The 18172-nt window shown below is 37.9% G+C and overlaps 1 protein-coding gene across 1 annotated transcript; it reads left to right on the plus strand.

Moving 5' to 3' along the window:
• The first annotated feature begins 2722 nt into the window (after nucleotides 1–2722).
• Nucleotides 2723–7287, plus strand: vrtn (vertebrae development associated). The gene is made up of 2 exons (XM_079639179.1): nucleotides 2723–2962; nucleotides 4054–7287. Exon 2 carries the CDS (start codon nucleotides 4056–4058, stop codon nucleotides 6099–6101), a length of 2046 nt encoding a protein of 681 aa, XP_079495305.1. The 5' UTR covers nucleotides 2723–2962; nucleotides 4054–4055; the 3' UTR covers nucleotides 6102–7287.
• Nucleotides 7288–18172: the final 10885 nt, after the last annotated feature.

The following is an 18172-nucleotide window of genomic DNA, read 5'->3' on the forward strand; positions in this document are numbered from 1 at the left end:
AGAGCAAAAATGTGGGTTCCTTCCTAATTTTCCTATAGGGAATTTTTTTGGGGGGAAATGTGAAGTTTGAAGCTGTTTTTTTTTTTTTATGTAAGTTGTTAAAAAGTTGCTATAAGGACTAAAGTGGTTATGCAATTCCTCGAGCATGAACTCACCTTGGAGATCTATTGTATTCCTTATTAGCAAGTGTGCCTTTCTGTCTTGGTCAGGGTGAAGTTGTGATACCAAAAAAAAGTTTTAAAGACACTAACATCATAGACAAAAAGTGTAAATCCGAGGACAACAAATAAAACAGTAAAACAATTGATATTTTAATTTAGTTTCGTTTATTTGTTTGAATAGTTTACTTTGCACTATATTTATTCATTATTAGCACGAGGGTACATTTATTTTCTTTAGTGTGTATTTTTTTATTTTATCAAATAACTTAATTGATATTAAGTCTCGTAAAGGGATAGTTCACCCAAAAATTAAAATTCTGCCATCATTTATTTTCATTGTATTTTTCTTCCAATGGGGTCCATCATTTGTGTGGTTACCATTGTTCTTCAAAATATCTTCTTTTGTGTTCAACAGAACAGAAGAAAGAAACTCATACAGGTTTGGAACAACATTGACAACTGAGTCAATGATGACAGCATTTTCATTTTTGTGTGAACTTTAATTGCCGTTTTCAATAATGAATCATAACCATATTTGCTAAAAAAAAAAGTAAAGAAAGTGCAGATACATTGTCATAAAATAAAAAAATCTTAACAGTTTAATTCCTTGAAAAAAAATCACATTGAAATGCAAATAAATAAATAAATAAATACATTTTAATATTGTCAGAGCAAACTTAAATTCTTAACCAGATTGTTAGAAAATATGGAAAAATGGCATCTAAAAATGCTCCCTTATCTCTACGCACCTTTAGTTTGTATTTGTCAGTTAATGAGGTGAAACGCTGTTTAGAAGCAAACTCTGACTGACTTTCACGAAAGCAGAACCCATGTTGAGATGCCCCAATAGGTGTCAAGGGCCTGCTCTTGACTGTGCCTGAGTCCACACGGCCAAGCTCAAGAACAAAGGGTTGCAAGACTCTCCTTGTCTGTGTCCCACAGATCTTTGACGACCCCCCTCAACCCCCCAACATACACAAGCACGGCCCATACCCCAGCACATACATACAACCTCAGCATGTGGCAGACTACCGGAGCCGACCCAATGTTGCTCCATTTGCATTTTAAGCACAGGATGGAAAGAGAACATTGAGGTGTTGTAGCACACAACGGCTCATCAACATTTCAGCATTTCAGTGAGTTTTTACATTACAGCTCCTCACAGGCACGGTTCACCCATACCATAACAGCAAGAGTTCAAGTTTGTTTGACTTGCAACTTTCGGACTGGCCGTTTAAGACAACTGAACCAATTTTGGCATAAGAATAAATAAATACACGCTACAGGGATCTTCCACAGTGTTTTAAGCCTGGCACCAATCTCTCTAAAATAACTAGACTGGAGAGGATGAATTCAGCGGGAGAGATGTAGGTTAGTGGTCAGATGAGGTCTGATGTGGAGGGGGGGAGTGGCTGAAACAAAAGGTTCTGTGAAAGGCTGCAAAAGGTGGACAGGCAGAAGTGTTAAAAGTGATACCCTGAAGAAACAAGAGGCAGATATACACCTTCCCAGATCTCTCTCTCTCTCTCTCTGCCATTTGCACATACTGTCTGCTCTAGCACAACTCCAATCAACAAATTTGTGAGCTTGACCTTGTGTGTCCAGCTGGTCTGACTTGTCTTTTAGTGAGATAACTGGAGCATGAGCAGCACTATGTCTAAAAGGGAAATGGTTTTAGAAAATTGCATACCTGCTGAATTTATGGAATCCTGAGATTGTGTTCGGGGGGTTCAAATGGAAAACAAGGTCTTTCTAATCCATTAAAAGAGAGCACTACTAAACACATCCCCGGGTATACAGAAAAATCTATCTACATCTGATTGAAACTGGACCCCAGGCTTTTGGCATGGAAAGAAAACACTTCAAAGCCATTGTCTGAGGGAGTTCACTTTGAGCTATGGAAATGGAAATTTCCAGCATTCCTCAATGATAATTGGCTAACTCCAAAAGCGCAGTGAAGCTTCACTTTAATTACTAAGGAAGCAATAGACCCTATTCAAACTTTGTTGTCCATTTAAAATCGTTTTCATTTTTGAAGTGTTATTGCTAATTTAAAAATTCAAACATACAAGGCTGAACTTTGCAACAAACTTTTCATTCAAACTTTGTGTAGAGAGACTGGTCATTTTTAGTATAAGCCTTTTCTAAAATAACATTGTACAAACAATGAATACAGTTAACACATGTGACAGCATTTGCAAGCTATGCAGCTTTACCATATATATATTTTTAACACAATCTTTTTTTTTTTTTTTTTTTTTTTTTTTTTACATCACATTTACATCACATAACTTCCAGGGGCCTGTGTGTGTGGACAGGTTTGTCAGTAAGTGCAAAATTATTTGGAAAACATCCTCACAGATATAGCGAAGTATGTCGAAATGGACGTCACTTGTAAGGCAGCACTTAATGAGTCAAATTGTGTTTCACTTTAAATCTACTAGCTACTGTTAACCGTTTTGTGAAGACTATATGTAGGGTATAATACACATTAGTATAAAAACCATTGTGTCAGAGAGAAGTCCTCATTATATTATATGTGTGTGTGTGTGTGTGTGTGTGTGTGTGTGTGTACAACGCAACTCAGTGATTGACAATTTCCTGGAGGGAGGTCCCTCCCTTATCATGTGAAATTTCCACTGCTTGGGTTCAGATTGCGCTCGTTGTCACCTATGATGAGCACGTTGTCCACCTCACACAATGGATTAAACTTGGAGTAGTGAGAAGGTCACAGTTTTGCAATTCCTGACTGGTTTCCGAACTGATTTAAACCTCAAGGGAGGGAAACATTAAAAAGCTAGGTAAGGTTGCCTATTTGCGCGATCAATTTTTCCGTTTGAATAGTTTACTCTGAACGAAATTGTTTGTAATTGTTCGGAATGATTCAGTTTTACATAGCCTATAGGCTATTAGTCCACTTTTATTTTCTCAAGCGTAGGCCTATTTTATCTTATTTTCTCATTTGCTTAATTGTGTTAGGTCCACTTAATTGGCATTGTTAAATGAAATGGACAAAATGAATGCATAACCGTGCATGCTAAAAAGTAACGAAAGTGCTACGTTTTCGTCTGAATTGTGTTTTTTCGCCTTGTCAACGTAGCTCGTCTCTGTTGCGTTTTGGCTTCACTGTATTATTAGTGAAAAGTATCTGTTACTGATCTCTGTGCAATGGCTTGCCGTTTCTTGTTTCCATTCAATACATGTTCAGCTATCGATGTACTCTTTTGATGGCCTCAAAAGGAAAAAAAAAAAATATAGCCTATATATTTTTTTTAATTCTATTTATAAAAGGGTTTCATGTAAGTCAGGGAAAGTATGGTTGGGAATAAAATTTTTTTTTTAAATCAGACTTGAAAGTTGGAAAATTGGAAAGTTGCAAATAAAGTAACAATTAAATATAATGAAAAATCACACAGCTGTGGAAAAATGGATTGATGATAAACCAAGAATAAATGCATATTTACTTTTTACTTTTTCACTTATAACAAAACATTAATATGCCATTTTATAATGTGTATCAACCAGTTTCTTAATCAAAACGGGGCACTGTGACTACTGACATGATCCTGTCATTTTACATAATACTCAGCATTATCATAGCCTATGAATAATATGTAAAATGAAGATGCAATGACTTGTAATTTGATAAAATTGAAGCGTATATTATCCGTCCTCCTGTAATTATCACAACTATTTGTATTATCCAAAAAACAAAATTAATTTCATACAAATGTTTCAGTTTTTTTTCTCATCACAGTGCTGAAGTAGAGATCTCTCTTCATAGATATTTTACATCTGTCTATAAAAAAAAATCTATGCACATTTTGCAACCCCTCAAAATATAGATCTGCTAATGTTAATCTTGTTATTTCTTCATGTGTTTTCTGTGTAGGCATGATTCAGAGGATGGAGGTGGTGCTCTCAGTCTTGGGGGAGCTGCAGGAGGCCACAGAGTGCATGGGTCTTGATGCCCTCACTAAAGTTGCTGTGGAGGTGGAACAGGCCCTGGCCTCTTTCTGTCTTCCTTCAGCACTCTGCTCTGAGATCTCCTCATGGCTTGGCATCGACGCACTCGCTCACAGACTGTACCCGGCAGATGCCCCGGCGGGTTTGCTTCCTCTGGTCTGCAAAGGAGAAGGAAACATGCTGTTTGAGGCAGCTAGCATGCTTCTAGTGGGCTCCACGTGCCTGAGTCTGGAGCTGCAGGTCAGGACAGTGGTGGAGATGCTTCTCTGGAAGAGATACTACCTGTGCGGTATGATCGACTCGAAGGTGATGCTGCAGGCTGTAAGGTTTTCCCTCTGCACCGAGGAGTCTCAAGACATGCTCAATCTGCCGATTCAGGTGCTGGAGGCCATCTTCGACGCAGATGTCAAGGCCTCCTGCTTCCCTGGCTCGTTTGCAAACATGTGGCACGTGTATGCGCTGGCGTCTGTCCTGCAGTGCAACATTTATTCGGTTTATCCCATGTTCAATTTAAAGATTCGGCCCTATTTTAATCGACTCATTCGCCCAAGGACATGGTTGAAAGACTCTGAGCCCTTGACCCTTCACATCATGTGGTCGGGCGACCTGGAGGCAGGCTCTGTTTTCAAACCCCTCAACTTTGTAGCTTTGATACATGCTAGCGACCTCAAAATCGGGAGTCCCAACAGCGAGCAGCGAATGCCCTCGGTAAAGTCCCTGGAGCTTCTGAATCAGGATGCCCATCTGTCGTACTCCAACCTCAAAGACAAGTTCAATATCACTAAGAGCACCTTTTACCGCTGGAAGAGGCAAAGCATCGAGTACCACAAGAAATCGGTGGCCAGGTATGAGGCCAAACACTTTTTCCTGACATGCTACAAGCAAGGGAAGCTGATTCCCCTCAGCCACTTTAAAGGGCTTTTCCCAGAAATTCCAAGATCCACGTATTACGCGTGGAAGCAAGAGCTTGTGTCTACTTGCAGCATCTCGGGCGGCTCCACAGGGGAGCTGAGTCCTGGAGACAGCACTGAACAGGACTACTGGTCCTCACCAGAAGTCAAAAAGAAGCCCAACCAAGGGAGCTTTGCTAGCATGTTGGCGTTCAAGTGCGAGAAACTGGAAGGAGAACGTGCCCAAAATGTGGCCTTGATGCAGGAGGCGAAGAAGAGCTTGCAGAAGTGTATCATTGCGAACGCCTCCTTCCCCTACAGGATTTTCAAAAGAAGGTTTCCAGGCATCTCCAGATCCACATACTACAACTGGAGGAGGGAAGCCATGCTCTTCACGCCTTTCAAAGAGCTCTCAGGTAGCAGCGAGGAAAGCTCAGATGCTGATAAAACCCAGAGTCCCAGAAGTCAAGTGTCCATTGCTAAGTTTGACAGACAAAAACTCTCACCAAGAGTGAAGATCTCCAGACGCAAACAAAGGAACCTGAGGCTGGCGTACCACCAGAGGAAAATGTTAAGAGAAGAAGCCAAAATGCACATCCGGAGGTCAAAGATGTCCTTCATTAAATTCAAACTCAAGTTCCCTTCAGTGTCGTCCTCTTTCTACTGGCTCTGGAGAGATCCTTTGAAAGGGAAAACCAATAAGCCCGTCATGATGTCTGAGGCGGAGGAATCCCAGAGCTTGTCTGTCTTACCAGAGGTCTTTGAAAAGATAGAAACTCCGGGAATGTTTACTTTTGATGGGAACATCGATTGCCTGAATGGACAGACAGTTCGTCCATCTGAATTCACACTGCCTGAATACACTTTGCCTGACCAGTCCAATAATGAACATATGTTTGTTATGGATGTCGTGGCACTGGCTAATTTCAAGGCCCAAGCAAAGCTGTTTTTGCAACAACGCTTCGAAGAGAAGTCCTTTCCCACATTCAAAGAGTTCCGGTCCTACTTTCCTCTCACTCCTCGTTCCACCTACTACATGTGGAAAAGGGCTCTGCATCACGGGGTGCCATTAATTCATGGCTGAATGCTGCTGTTTTCTTCACCACTGTAAAGTCCAGTAATTACATCCAAAACTGACACTGCTCATTTTTTTTTAGTTCACTATGCAATGTTTCTTTGAGACTGACTGTTTGTTTTTGTTTTTTTAGTCACCCGCATAATTGCAGTTCATGCATCTTAATTATTTGTCCTTTTTCCTTTATTTGACCACTTGGTTCTAGCTCAAGGACATTTGCGTGTGTGTGAAATCAGACAGTCTTTGTGTCCACCTACAGTAAGTGCTGATGGCCCCCAGGCAAAAGGCAGTTCAAAGACACTATCAGGCTCTCTTCTGACCCCCACCCCCAAATATTTACAATTTAAATGAGTTCGAAGGTCTGATTAGGTTCATTTTATTTTCTTGTCTATTTCTTTTTAATTGGTTTTGGGTCTTTTTTTAATTTTTTAAATTTTGTTTTATACTTTTTTCCAGTTGAAAAAGCTCCAGTTGAGGATTTTCTTAAACAAAAATGTATATTATTTTAATTCTTACATTGGAGTGTTCTTTATTTCTTTTTCTATACATATATATTTTTATACTGACAATTGAATGTGATCTCTGCTCGGGAAAAATTTGTGGCCAATTTAAAATGTATTTCTCACAATTGAATGTTATAGAATTGTTGCTGTTTTGCACATTGTTTTCGACCATGATTCAGTTCACACATGTATTTTTTTTTTCTCTTGCTGCTAAAGGTGTAAGTATTTGACAATCTGACTTGATACTTGATAATTGAAGTTTACTTGAATTGTTTACTGAAGTTGTGTTCAACTACCTAGCTTATTATTTTTTTTTCAGCTTCACGTTTATGGTGTTCTATAACTTTTGACTTAACTTGTCTAAAAAATGACACAAGTCCACAATGTTCTCCTTGGATCATTTTGCTGAATTGGATGAGTACAATGCTAATGTTGTTCAGTTCATCATGTTGAGCATCTCATGTATGAGACCAATTGCTCTGTGCAATAAAATCTGGTTTATGCCCACTGTTCTCTCTGTATGTGAATGTTTATGAAGTATTAGAAACTTTACCACTTGAGTTAATTTGTTAATAAAGATCTGTATTAGAGTTGAGAACAAATATGTTCTGGTGTTAATTCTGAAAATAAAAATGTTGACTTCAGATTAGGCAGATAATTTAGTCCAACAGCCTTTGAGAAGAAACTGTTGTTTAAACTGGCCCAGTTAAAGTTGCATTTGCATGTTTCAATGATCAGCTTGACATTTTTCTCAATGTGTAATTGGTTAAAAAAATGGCAAATGAGAGTGAGAGAGCGTGCTGGTGTGATTCATCAACATTGTGATGTCTCTCTTGTGTTTCTGGAGCACTCTCCGGCCAGATTTTTCCATATCGACACTAGAAGTGTTTACCTCACAGTAGCATGACAATAAGTGACTGGTGGGCCAAGCATTCAGGGACATGCATCAGAATTAAGGAGTGTTTTTCTTTATGGATGGCAGAAATAAACACGTCTCTCAGTCTGTTTTGAATTTTCACCTTTTAAAATCAAGGAATATTTTTCTGTTTCTAGTTTCATTTTTACTTATGATTGTATCAGTGAACCTCTTTTCAGTTTTTGCACGTCATGCAATAAATCCAGAAGAAGAGAAGACATGTATATACAGATGCACTAGATGGCAGTGGAGGGCTTTTTTAGGAGCATTATTATTTTTAGAGCTACAGAGTTCTCCTTTCAGAAATCTCTTGCTGGAATTCCCTATATTGCTTGTTATAAATTAATATTATTACTTCTAAATTAATATTATTACTTCTAAATTAATATTATTACTTCTAAATCAAAATGTACATTTTTAATGGCACATACAGTTTTTAGATACAGATCCACACTATGAAGGTTAGTCTTTATAATTGCATTCAGAGTTAGTATTCAGTGTAGTGGTTGGCTAAATGGTTTTTTTCAATAGTTGATTCTTATATTATGACATTAAATCATTAATTTTGTTTGGTATAGCGTTCCGATATGAACTACACCTCATGAAAGCAATTACTTCAATTATTATTTTATATTGATTATGTGATTTAGTGTAAATAATTTTTTTTTCATATTTTGTTTGTTTTGGAGCATTTGGTGGGACTTTTAGTTTGACATCAACTTATTCGGCTAACTGCAGGTTACGTCAGTGCAAAAATGAGCGCGGATCGGATGATGCTGAGGCCTGAAGTTCAGAAAGAGACGCCTTCACTAAAAAGAAAGTAAGGTACTTATTTTATTTTGATTCCTCGGGAAATTTTGTGACCTTTGATATTTAAATTGATCAAAATGTTAAAGGTACATTTTCATGATATTTTTCAGGTTTACCTAGCCTAGCGTCTTAATGTCTGTTTTTCCATGAAAGATGCAATGTTTTATCTGACCTGAACATATTCAAATACCTGTTTAAAATGGTATGGTGTCATAAAAAATTTGTCAGCATAATCATTTAGGCTATTTTTACGTTCTCACAGTGTGTAGGCCTATTTGATTTTAAATTGACATATTATACAGTCGTGGTATGGTTGTATATGGTGGGTTGTGGATTAGTAAAGTGCTTTCAGAAGAGGCTATGTTTACTTTACAAAAATAAAATTACACAAAATCGTCCAAAACCACTGGCACCAAAATCATGAACAAAAACATAATGAGTGCAAAAAATCGTTATAGAAATATAAAAATCAGTTATATTTACCTTATACTTCAGGTAAATGCAGAGTCAAAACTGCACTGACAGCAATTGGAAGTTAGTAAGGCCAAAAGAGAGAAGTGGTAAAAGAGAGAAGGGGGTGGAGGGGGGTCATGAATAATCCTAGTCCAGATAATCTTTTCTTTTGGATATTCCTTTTATTCATCATCCAACACTTGAATGATTTGGTCATATTATGTCACTGCATTCAAACAGAATGACTGGAGATTTTGTTAATGTGTTATACAATTGTTTAATTTGTGTGAGGTGATCAGTCAGCTCTGACTAATTGTACACACTTTTGCTAGATTAGACATGGCGCTCTGCTCCTGCTCATTTTGAGTAATTTGTTGTACTGCTCATAACGCGTGATGTGCATATGTGAGAAAATCCTGACAGATGCCCTGAGATTTTCAGAAGCATTGACAAACTTTTCGCACAAATTTGTCTGATCCCTGCACTTGTTATTTTTCATCACTAAGGTGTCTAATTAACTCGTTTGATAGTCAATTTGCTGTCATCTTTCATTTATGCCACTCAGAGGCACTTACTTACGGTGAAATAACCTAAACAGACAGCACTGGAGCTGAATTTACCATTCCGTTACCAATGCAATAATTGTTTGCCTTCTGTGCAAGGTTGTAAATATCATAAATATAATGTTTTCTGGCGTTAAACAGATTTTTCCATCAGATTGCAAATATGACAGCACACCTCTGAGATTGCTTTGGGGCTACATGGGCTGTCTTGGCTGGATACATGTTAGATTGAGGATGAGAAAGAAAGAGGGAGATTGGCAAACCTCTTTCCATCCATGGGATGCTAATGCCTCGTGTCTCTCCTGTAATAAGACCACCTCATTAGTAAACCCAACTCTCTCATTTAACCTCATCCCTGATAATGACCAAATGACTTCCATTGTGGAATCCTGCTCACCGCTGCGCCTCCCTAATGGCCTCTCTCCTCTGTGATTAAGAGGCAAACATCCTCAGTCACAAGCCATGTCGCCTTTTGTCTGCCGTAGAAGAGGTGAAAGAGAAGGACAAAGGATAATTTTGTGGTTTTGTTTAACCATAGAACCATAACAGGGTATAAAGAAAAACTGCAATCCAAATGGATAGTTATTTTAAATACATTTTAGTGGGCGTGAATGAGGATAGCCAGGAGACCATTAGTGAGAGAGTTTTGGGCCAGCTGATGGAACTGTCTCTTGCTGTAAAGCCAGTGCTATACCTTACATCATGCCATGATCATTAATGTCATGCCAGTTTTATTTTTTTATTTTTTTGGTAACGTTTAGTTGTAATTAAATTCTGCTTGTAAAATGCTTTAGCTTGTCAGTAAATAAAATAATCTAACTCCGATGTCTTCAATCCTGCTCTTGGAGAAACACTTTCCCACTGAGTTTAGCACCAAAATCAAACAGGCCCAAACCAGCTAATCAAGGTGTTCAGAAAGATGACTCGAATCTTGCTAGCAGATGTGTTGAATCAGGTTGGAAGTGAACTTGGAAGTGGGTCTTCAGGAGCTGGGTTCATCATATATGAACTAACTGACTTACATGTGAGGTTTTTAGTCTTGGTAGCATAAGTAAAAACAGGTTAAACACTACAAACCAATCAGTAATAACATTTTGCTATGTATGCCATTATTTTACAGTGCTTACAGTGTGTGTGTGTGTGTGTGTGTGTGTGTGTGTGTGTGTGTGTTTTCCCTGTATTATATTAATGGTATATTGTTAGCTATATTGGAGATTTTAGATTTTCTCAATATTTTGAAAATAATTATTAAATAGCCTAATACATAAATTATTCTTTTTAAAATTTAAAATGTGAATAAAATAGTAACTTAAATGTAATTGTTATAAAAAAAACTTATCTTCATTAGAAATTGTATTTCCCCCCAAAAATGACAGAATGTAGACTTATTTCCATTTTTGAAAGGAAGAATGTTACTGTGCACTTCAACGTCCTTTGCTTTTTCAGCTCATTCGCAGATTTCTCTACACAAGCTAGACTGTATTGTAGAGAATCTATGGAGTCAAATGCAAAAGAAATGTAGCATTTTCTTGGGTCTGTATGTAGGGTCAATTTTGACAGAGTTGTTCTGTGGTTTGAGCAACAAGGTAACTGAGGCAGACTTGCACTAGTGGGAGCTTTTCGACACTATTCCTGTCAGCATCTGCTGGTTTTGATGTATAATTAACTGACTGTTTGCGGATTGATTCATTCTTCAGGAAAGCAAACTTGGTTAGCACTCGCTAGGAAAGTGGTCAGTTTATCGCTGGCAGGTATTTCACCACAACACGGAAATTTATGATACATTTTTGGTGCATAAATTCATTAAATTGGATAAATTGTCTATGTTGGCACATCTTCACCGGCCCGAGAACCAAATGTTACGTAAACCGGGACAATCCCATTTTAAATAAATTATGTATTACCATCATTTTTCACCACTGAAAAAGATCGATAGCCTGTTCTTTTATGCTGAATTTCTATTTTTCATATTTTCCCATCTAAAGAGAGGGGCTGGAGGGAGCGAGGAAATTAAATAATAAACTTTTTCGAACATTACCTTTCATGCAGCGTGTAATATAGCTGTATGTGAATGTAAACGGTCTGCAAAGTTGTTACTGTCTTTACAATCGCTGATCTTTAGGAAGCCTCCGGAGCTGAAATTAAGTTATGGTAATGAGCATTTCGATTCCGACACGCGCTGTAAGCGGTAGAAAAAATCACAACAGACCGGGCTGTCTGGCCATTTAGAGCAGAGTAGCTCTCGGAAAAGAGGGAATTAGAGAGACTGAATTGTTGTTCGAGAATCATTGAAAAATGTGCATGTAAACCTGTTGTACCTTCACAGCTCATTTGCATTTAAAGAGACTAATACAAAAACGGCGCGTTTTTGCTCACACCCAAAAAGGGGCAACTTTGACAAGCTATAACAAATTATCTGGGGGGTATTTTGAGCTGAAATTTCACAGACACATTCTGGGGAAACCAAAGACATTTAATCTTGTGAAAAGGTGCATAATATGTCACCTTTAAAGTGACATTTGGTTAGTCTTCTTGTAGCTTTAAATACTTTATGATATAACATACAGTATGTGTCGTGGGCTTAGGTGTGACATGCTACTATATTTCTGCACCAGACATGACTGGGAATCACCAATGGTGATTTCAAATGACTGTTAAATTAGGTTTTTTAGCTGGTAGCTATGGTAATAATGATTAAGGCCACAGCAGGTGAATTAGCTGTGACTGAAGTCCATTAGTCACCTTTCGCCTCTATTATTCACTCATATCAGTTGACTTATTTCTTAAGCTGTTCAAACGTTAATGATCTCAAAGTAGCTTTACGGGCATTGTGACCCATCAAACGTCAGACTGTTTTATAAATGCATATTAGTTACCGAAGGAGTAAATTAAGTCTCCGTTAGCCTCACATTATGCATATTTGATACTCTTATATTGTGACTTTAGCATACAGTGTAGTGAACTAGGACAGAACCAGACTGTTTACAGTGTGCTGGTAAATACAGGATTTGCCCCATGTCTTTGGTGAATTATTTCCTTATCACTTCCCTTTCCACCTGTCATCTTTCATAGTGTACAGCCGCATTTTAAATCAGTTTGTTGCCAAAATAGTTGGCACTCGGCGAGCTTGTACTTTCTGTCTAGGGAATTACATGGTCTCCTTCAAATCTTGTAACTTTTTATTTGAACTTTCACTTTGCTTTACAGTTGAAGGGTACCTTGCTTGGAGACAGCAATGCCATGTAATGCCGTCATCAATTTCCTAAAGCTTTATACTATTTATATCCACCCTTTTTGTACTGACTGATTCAACTGAGGCTATTTATATCAAATGTAAGTTAATTATCACCCATTATCTTAGTAAGTCATTTCAGGAAATAGTATTTTGCCATTTTCCATGTTTCAGTTCCCATCCCTCTGATTGTAATACTGGCAGTCAATGGTCCACTGGGATCTGGGTTTAACAGAATCCATTTTCATTGGTGAGTAAGGTGAACTGTGGCATCTCATGCGTATGCCTCGATGTACACCCACCCAGACTTGGAGTTAATTCCTCTTCAGGCACCATCATAACCGCTGACCCTCTTTTTCCATTGCTGGTTATTGTGGAGGGGCTCTGCTAGAGTTTATCAGCTTTCAATTTGCCATGTTTGAGCTCTAGGGGTCACAGTGCAGTCACACTACTCTCCCAGGGTTTATGCCTTTTTAATCAACTTCTACAACCTCTTCTATCTATGTGCTGCTAGCCTGAGGGAGCAGGGGATGTGGGAGGATATAGAACTGTATCTTTAAAAATACTGAGTGCAGCAAAACGGTCACGGCGATATCTAAATGAGCCTTTAGCTTCTTAAAGCATCAAAGCCTTGTGCTGAATCTGTAATGCTATACTGTGGGATATTTTCACTGTAGTGTGTCCTACAGGTGGTTTTGTTTATGCTAATGACAAGGTACATTATTATTATGGGCAGTCTGATAGAAGCCAAGCCCTATCTGTGTAACAATACAAATGCAATCTTTAGTTTTCTGGTTCAGTCATAATTTTTGTCTTTTGAAGAAAATGTTCTTTATATGCAGCAATATATTTTATATTGTTCAAAATAGGCTATTGTATGCTCACCAAGGCTGCATTTATTCGATCACTACAGTAAAAAAACAGTAATATCATAAAATATTATTAGTTTTCTTTGATGAATAGAAAGTCTAAAAGAACATAATTTATTTGAAATATAATATATATATTGTATGTTCTACATTTTACTTCTAAAAGTTTTGTTTTACTGTTCTACTTCATTTTGTTTTCTATTAGGCTAAATTATCAATTTAATGATGCATATTTTTGTCCCTATCTGCTGTCGTGTCCGAAGCTATACGGAGAGGAGACAAAAATATACATGTTTGTTGGTAACCTTTTATAGTGAGATGGTTACACTTTGAAAACACTCAAGTTTAAATAAATCTCGACAAGCACAGTACAGGTGTATTTGTTAGCACTGAACATTTTTCCTTAAAAGTGCAGGTTCAACAAGAAACCCAAAGGCACCATTAAAGCGTAATGATAGACTAGTTGTCAGCACTGAGCCCTGCACAACTTTGGGTCACTCTCAACTCTCAGATCAATATGAGCTGTTACAATTTCACAGTTGGTCATGCTTCACTGTTTGACACTTGCTCCTTTAGCATGGGTTGGGAGAGTTTCTGAATATGTGAGGCAGGACAGAGAGAGGCCTGTCGCCATATGGGAGCTCACATTGACACCTCCGATGCACAGCTCCACTTGGAATGCAGTCGACAGTGTTCGTTGAAGGGTAGCTGCAAATGAGTCCAGTCTATCTCACAGTTCCCCAGGCGGCAAAATAACCCCTTTCCTCACCTCCATCAGAGTATCCTAGAGACCCTCAGGCAGGGATATACAAACCTTAACTTTGCCTGGCTCGATGGGGGGCATCATGTATCATTTAATGGATCATGTATACAAATGCCCTCTTCAACACACTTTTATTCTTATAGAGAGTGAGTGGGATGGCAGAGTACCGCAGAGTCAAATGTGTACTTCAGTATCTGGTACTTGATTGAAGCTGTTTGCTTGTGCTAAGAATATCTTTTCCTAAAATTAGTCCTCATGTTATTCCATGTTAAAAAAAAGGTACGGTATTCACAATATCAGTACCATTTTTCAGTGGTTTTTAACCAGAGGGCTAAGGCCCATTAGGGGGGCTCAGCACACTTTCCAGTGATGACTTACAATTAATTTAAAAAAAGTCTCAACAAGCATTAAAATAAGTTTAAACAACAAAAATCAAGATATTTCTCATTTTAATTCACCCTACTTCCCAGCAAAAACCTGAATAGATGAGGTAGCCTAATTTTGTGATAAGATTTCTATACCGAAATTAAATAATGTACACAAATATAATCTTATAATGCCAAGCCCTAAATATTTTATTGTTGAAAATTAGATTTTGAAAATGGTTTCACAAACAAAAAGAGATTCACAAACAAAGAGAGATTCACAAACTAATGTATCAAATTCACAAATTAATAGATTAAGATCCACAAATAAATGTAAAGAGTTTCACAAAAATTGATAAAACTCACAAAAATATATATATATTTACAAATTAGTTTTATGTCACAAACACAACTCTGCCTGGCATTTATTTGTGAACCACTTTCTGTGCATTTGTAAATCGCTGCACACATTTGTGAATCTCTTCTTTTGCATTTGTATCCCCCTCACGCATTTTGAAGCACTTCTAGCGTCGACATACAGACAAATCCACAAATTAGTGGACTCCACCCACCGTTTACTCAAGCCAATCAAATAATGGCCACGAGCTGACCCATCTTCGCACATTCTTGCTACAACCAATCAATCACATTTGGCTTTACAATCAGTGCGGTCTTGCCCTGAAATAACTTTGCACATTCATCTGCATTGGCTCAAATAGGAAGTATAAGGCTAAGGCAGGCCCATAAAATTACTAGTAAAAGATGTTTAAAATTTGGATTTTGTTAGAGTTAGACCATCAGACTGTGTATCATGCCAAGCCACATTGTGAGCTTTTGAAAATGCCAGAGAAACAGTGCTTACGTCTCTTTTATGGGAACAACGTGTTATGGAAGCGTCACGTTATTCAAGATAGAACCGAAAAGCCTCAATAAGTTGCTGACTAATGAATAATTAGATTCAATTTCGTGATAAATACAGTCACAACAGCCAACAGCTTTTCCCACTTCTTAAGTCAAGTTTAAATGATGAATATGCAGCAGGTCCGTGGATCTAATGATTTATAGAGTACAAATAGTATTTTAAACATTAAATACCTGTATAACGATTCCTCTTTTTTTTATAGAAGATATAGGTGGGTTCTTTTTAAACATGTGACACATTGTTGCATTCCAAGAGATATCATGCATTTCTATGTGAAATGCCCAGCACCAGCAGACAAGCGATATGAATTTATTTATCCGTTAAAACACTTGATCACACAAATAATATTTCATATGAATAATGGTAAAAGTTACTTATGGCATCCAAAATAAATGCAAAGATGTACAGTAGGCTATTTTTCAGTATTGCATCGTCCACTCAAAAACCCCAGTACATGCTCGGTTGCGGATACTGTTACATCACTGATGGTCATTTGGGCTCATATTTGGTATTCTATATAATATTTATTTATGTTCTATAGATATTTGTCACCGCGATTGGGCTTAAAAAAAAAAAATCTATTTTGCAATTTCTTACATAGTATCTAACACGTGCAAAGCGAATGTGCAAATAATTTGTCCTCCGTGTAATTGCGTGTAGTAGCCGTTACTCCAGAAGTTGAACGGGCATCTGTTTACTGTCAGCCAATCATCGTGTCGTGTTGCGCCGCGTCCAGTGTAGACGGTATCACGAATTATGAAGTTTCATGTAGCACTAATCAATATAAGGAAGATTATGCAGACACTTCATATCTGCAGGTAAGAAAACAGATGTCATTTGGCAAAATGTTAACATTGCAAACATGTTAGTTTTACATTATTTGAAACTGCTATGGCAGCAGGGAAGATAATGGGTTACTATTTGCTTTTGACTCGCTGTCGCGCCGCTTCTGTCCGGTGGAGAGAGGGTGTTTGCGGATCATGATGCACGGGATCTGTGATAATCATATTTAATGTGTGTAATCCTGAGTTTATCCTGATGGAAATATAAAGAAGTGTAAAACTCCAACAATCAGAGTCAACAATCCTGACTCTGAGTCATCAACCTTGTGCCTTTGAGCAAAGCACTTCAACCTTTGTTGTTTGTTGTGGTTGTGTGGCAATAACTAAAGACTTTAGATTATATTTGCAAGCATGTAGACTGACCCCTTATGACTGGATCAACAGTTTCTCATCGGGGACTAACTTCCCTGCAGCTTGGCACCTTGATAATTCGTCTCTAATGTGGCACCAGCCCATTGGCTGTTTACGCCTCATTTTACCAAAGTTATTCAGCAACACATCTGTCACCGAGGTAAGGTGCAGTTTCCCCCAGGCAGCGAGCTGAAGATTTACTGCTACACACTGATACGTGAAGACTGTGCGTGTGCTTCCAGTCATCTCTGGGAGGAAAGTTAGTAAGTAGGCTACTTTCGAAACTTTAAAAAAAGTGACTACTTAATTTGTATACCTGTTGCTCCAGCCTTGGGGTTTTTTCTTTTGCATTGTGTGCATTGTGATTAAGAGTTCAGCACAGAAGTCAGAAATTACTGTAGCAGTTAAAATTACTTTCCTTAAGTAATAAAAACGCATTATGCTTTGTGGAAACAGCAAAGGCTTTTGTACATACCTAAGAAAGCAACCAAGGATATTCTCTGAGACAATAAATGCCCTGATATACTTGCATCAAAGCTGCAAAGCTGCTTTTTGTTCTTTGCTTAGGGGTTAAACGAAGTTCGAAATACGTGACCAGCGATATACTGTTAGTGAAGATCCTATGCCGCCCACACTGCTGAGATCGGCGTTTAGATGAATATATAAATATGTGCTGCGTGCTTCCCTGTCAATAACAAAATAAACGCACAACAAAAATGAGAAAACAGCAAGCACTTTTTTAATAAAGCATATCTGATCATAGTAACGTGGATATGTTTGCACGAGCTTGTTATGTTACTAGAATTCGCCACTCTAGTAAAGTCACATCACATTACTTTCTATAGCACTTTATACAATATATTGCTTAAAATCAAGCAGCTTTACTGTATTAAACATGAAAAACAGTGTCAGTGTCTTGTTTCATCAGAAGTACAACTTAATTTTCTACTATAAAGCAGCTCTCCAGTGTGTTCATGTTTTCACTCGTGGATGTCTGACCTTGACGGACTGAACAGTAGAAACAAACCGGTAAAGATTTCCACATGTACGCATCGCATCTATTACGTAATCGCCACGGAGTAAAGGTAGTACAAAGATCTTTACCAGCCGTTGCGAACCTTTCTGGAAAGTTCGCTTTTACAAGCTGTTTCGAAGTTACATAAGATTATAAGTTACTCCAAACGAAGTTCGTTTTGGCCTGATTTTGTACGAAATGACGTCACATCAGTTTGTTCTTTGATTTTGCTCTAAGTATATATCCGGACATTAAGCCATTAATCTTGTAGTCTATTGCCCACTGAGGTGGTCTCTCAGTGAGGGGAAGCATGTAATACAATGGATACCTCATGATCTGGTGCCTATTGTGGCTTGTTTGTCATCTATGGGATTTTAAATGTGCGTTGAAGATAAGACAAAAATGTCTTTCTTCAATTGTTTGCCCTCTCCTCCCAGTGATGCCTTTTCTCTCTACTTCCTGCGCCCAGAAAGCAG

This window comes from Phoxinus phoxinus (genome assembly GCF_949152265.1).
Source record: "Phoxinus phoxinus genome assembly, chromosome: 16".
Taxonomy (NCBI): Eukaryota; Metazoa; Chordata; class Actinopteri; order Cypriniformes; family Leuciscidae; genus Phoxinus; species Phoxinus phoxinus.

What these genes read in the sequence shown, in the direction of transcription:
- vrtn (XM_079639179.1), top strand. Translation starts at nt 4,056, where the DNA reads ATGATTCAGAGGATGGAGGTGGTGCTCTCAGTCTTGGGGGAGCTGCAG.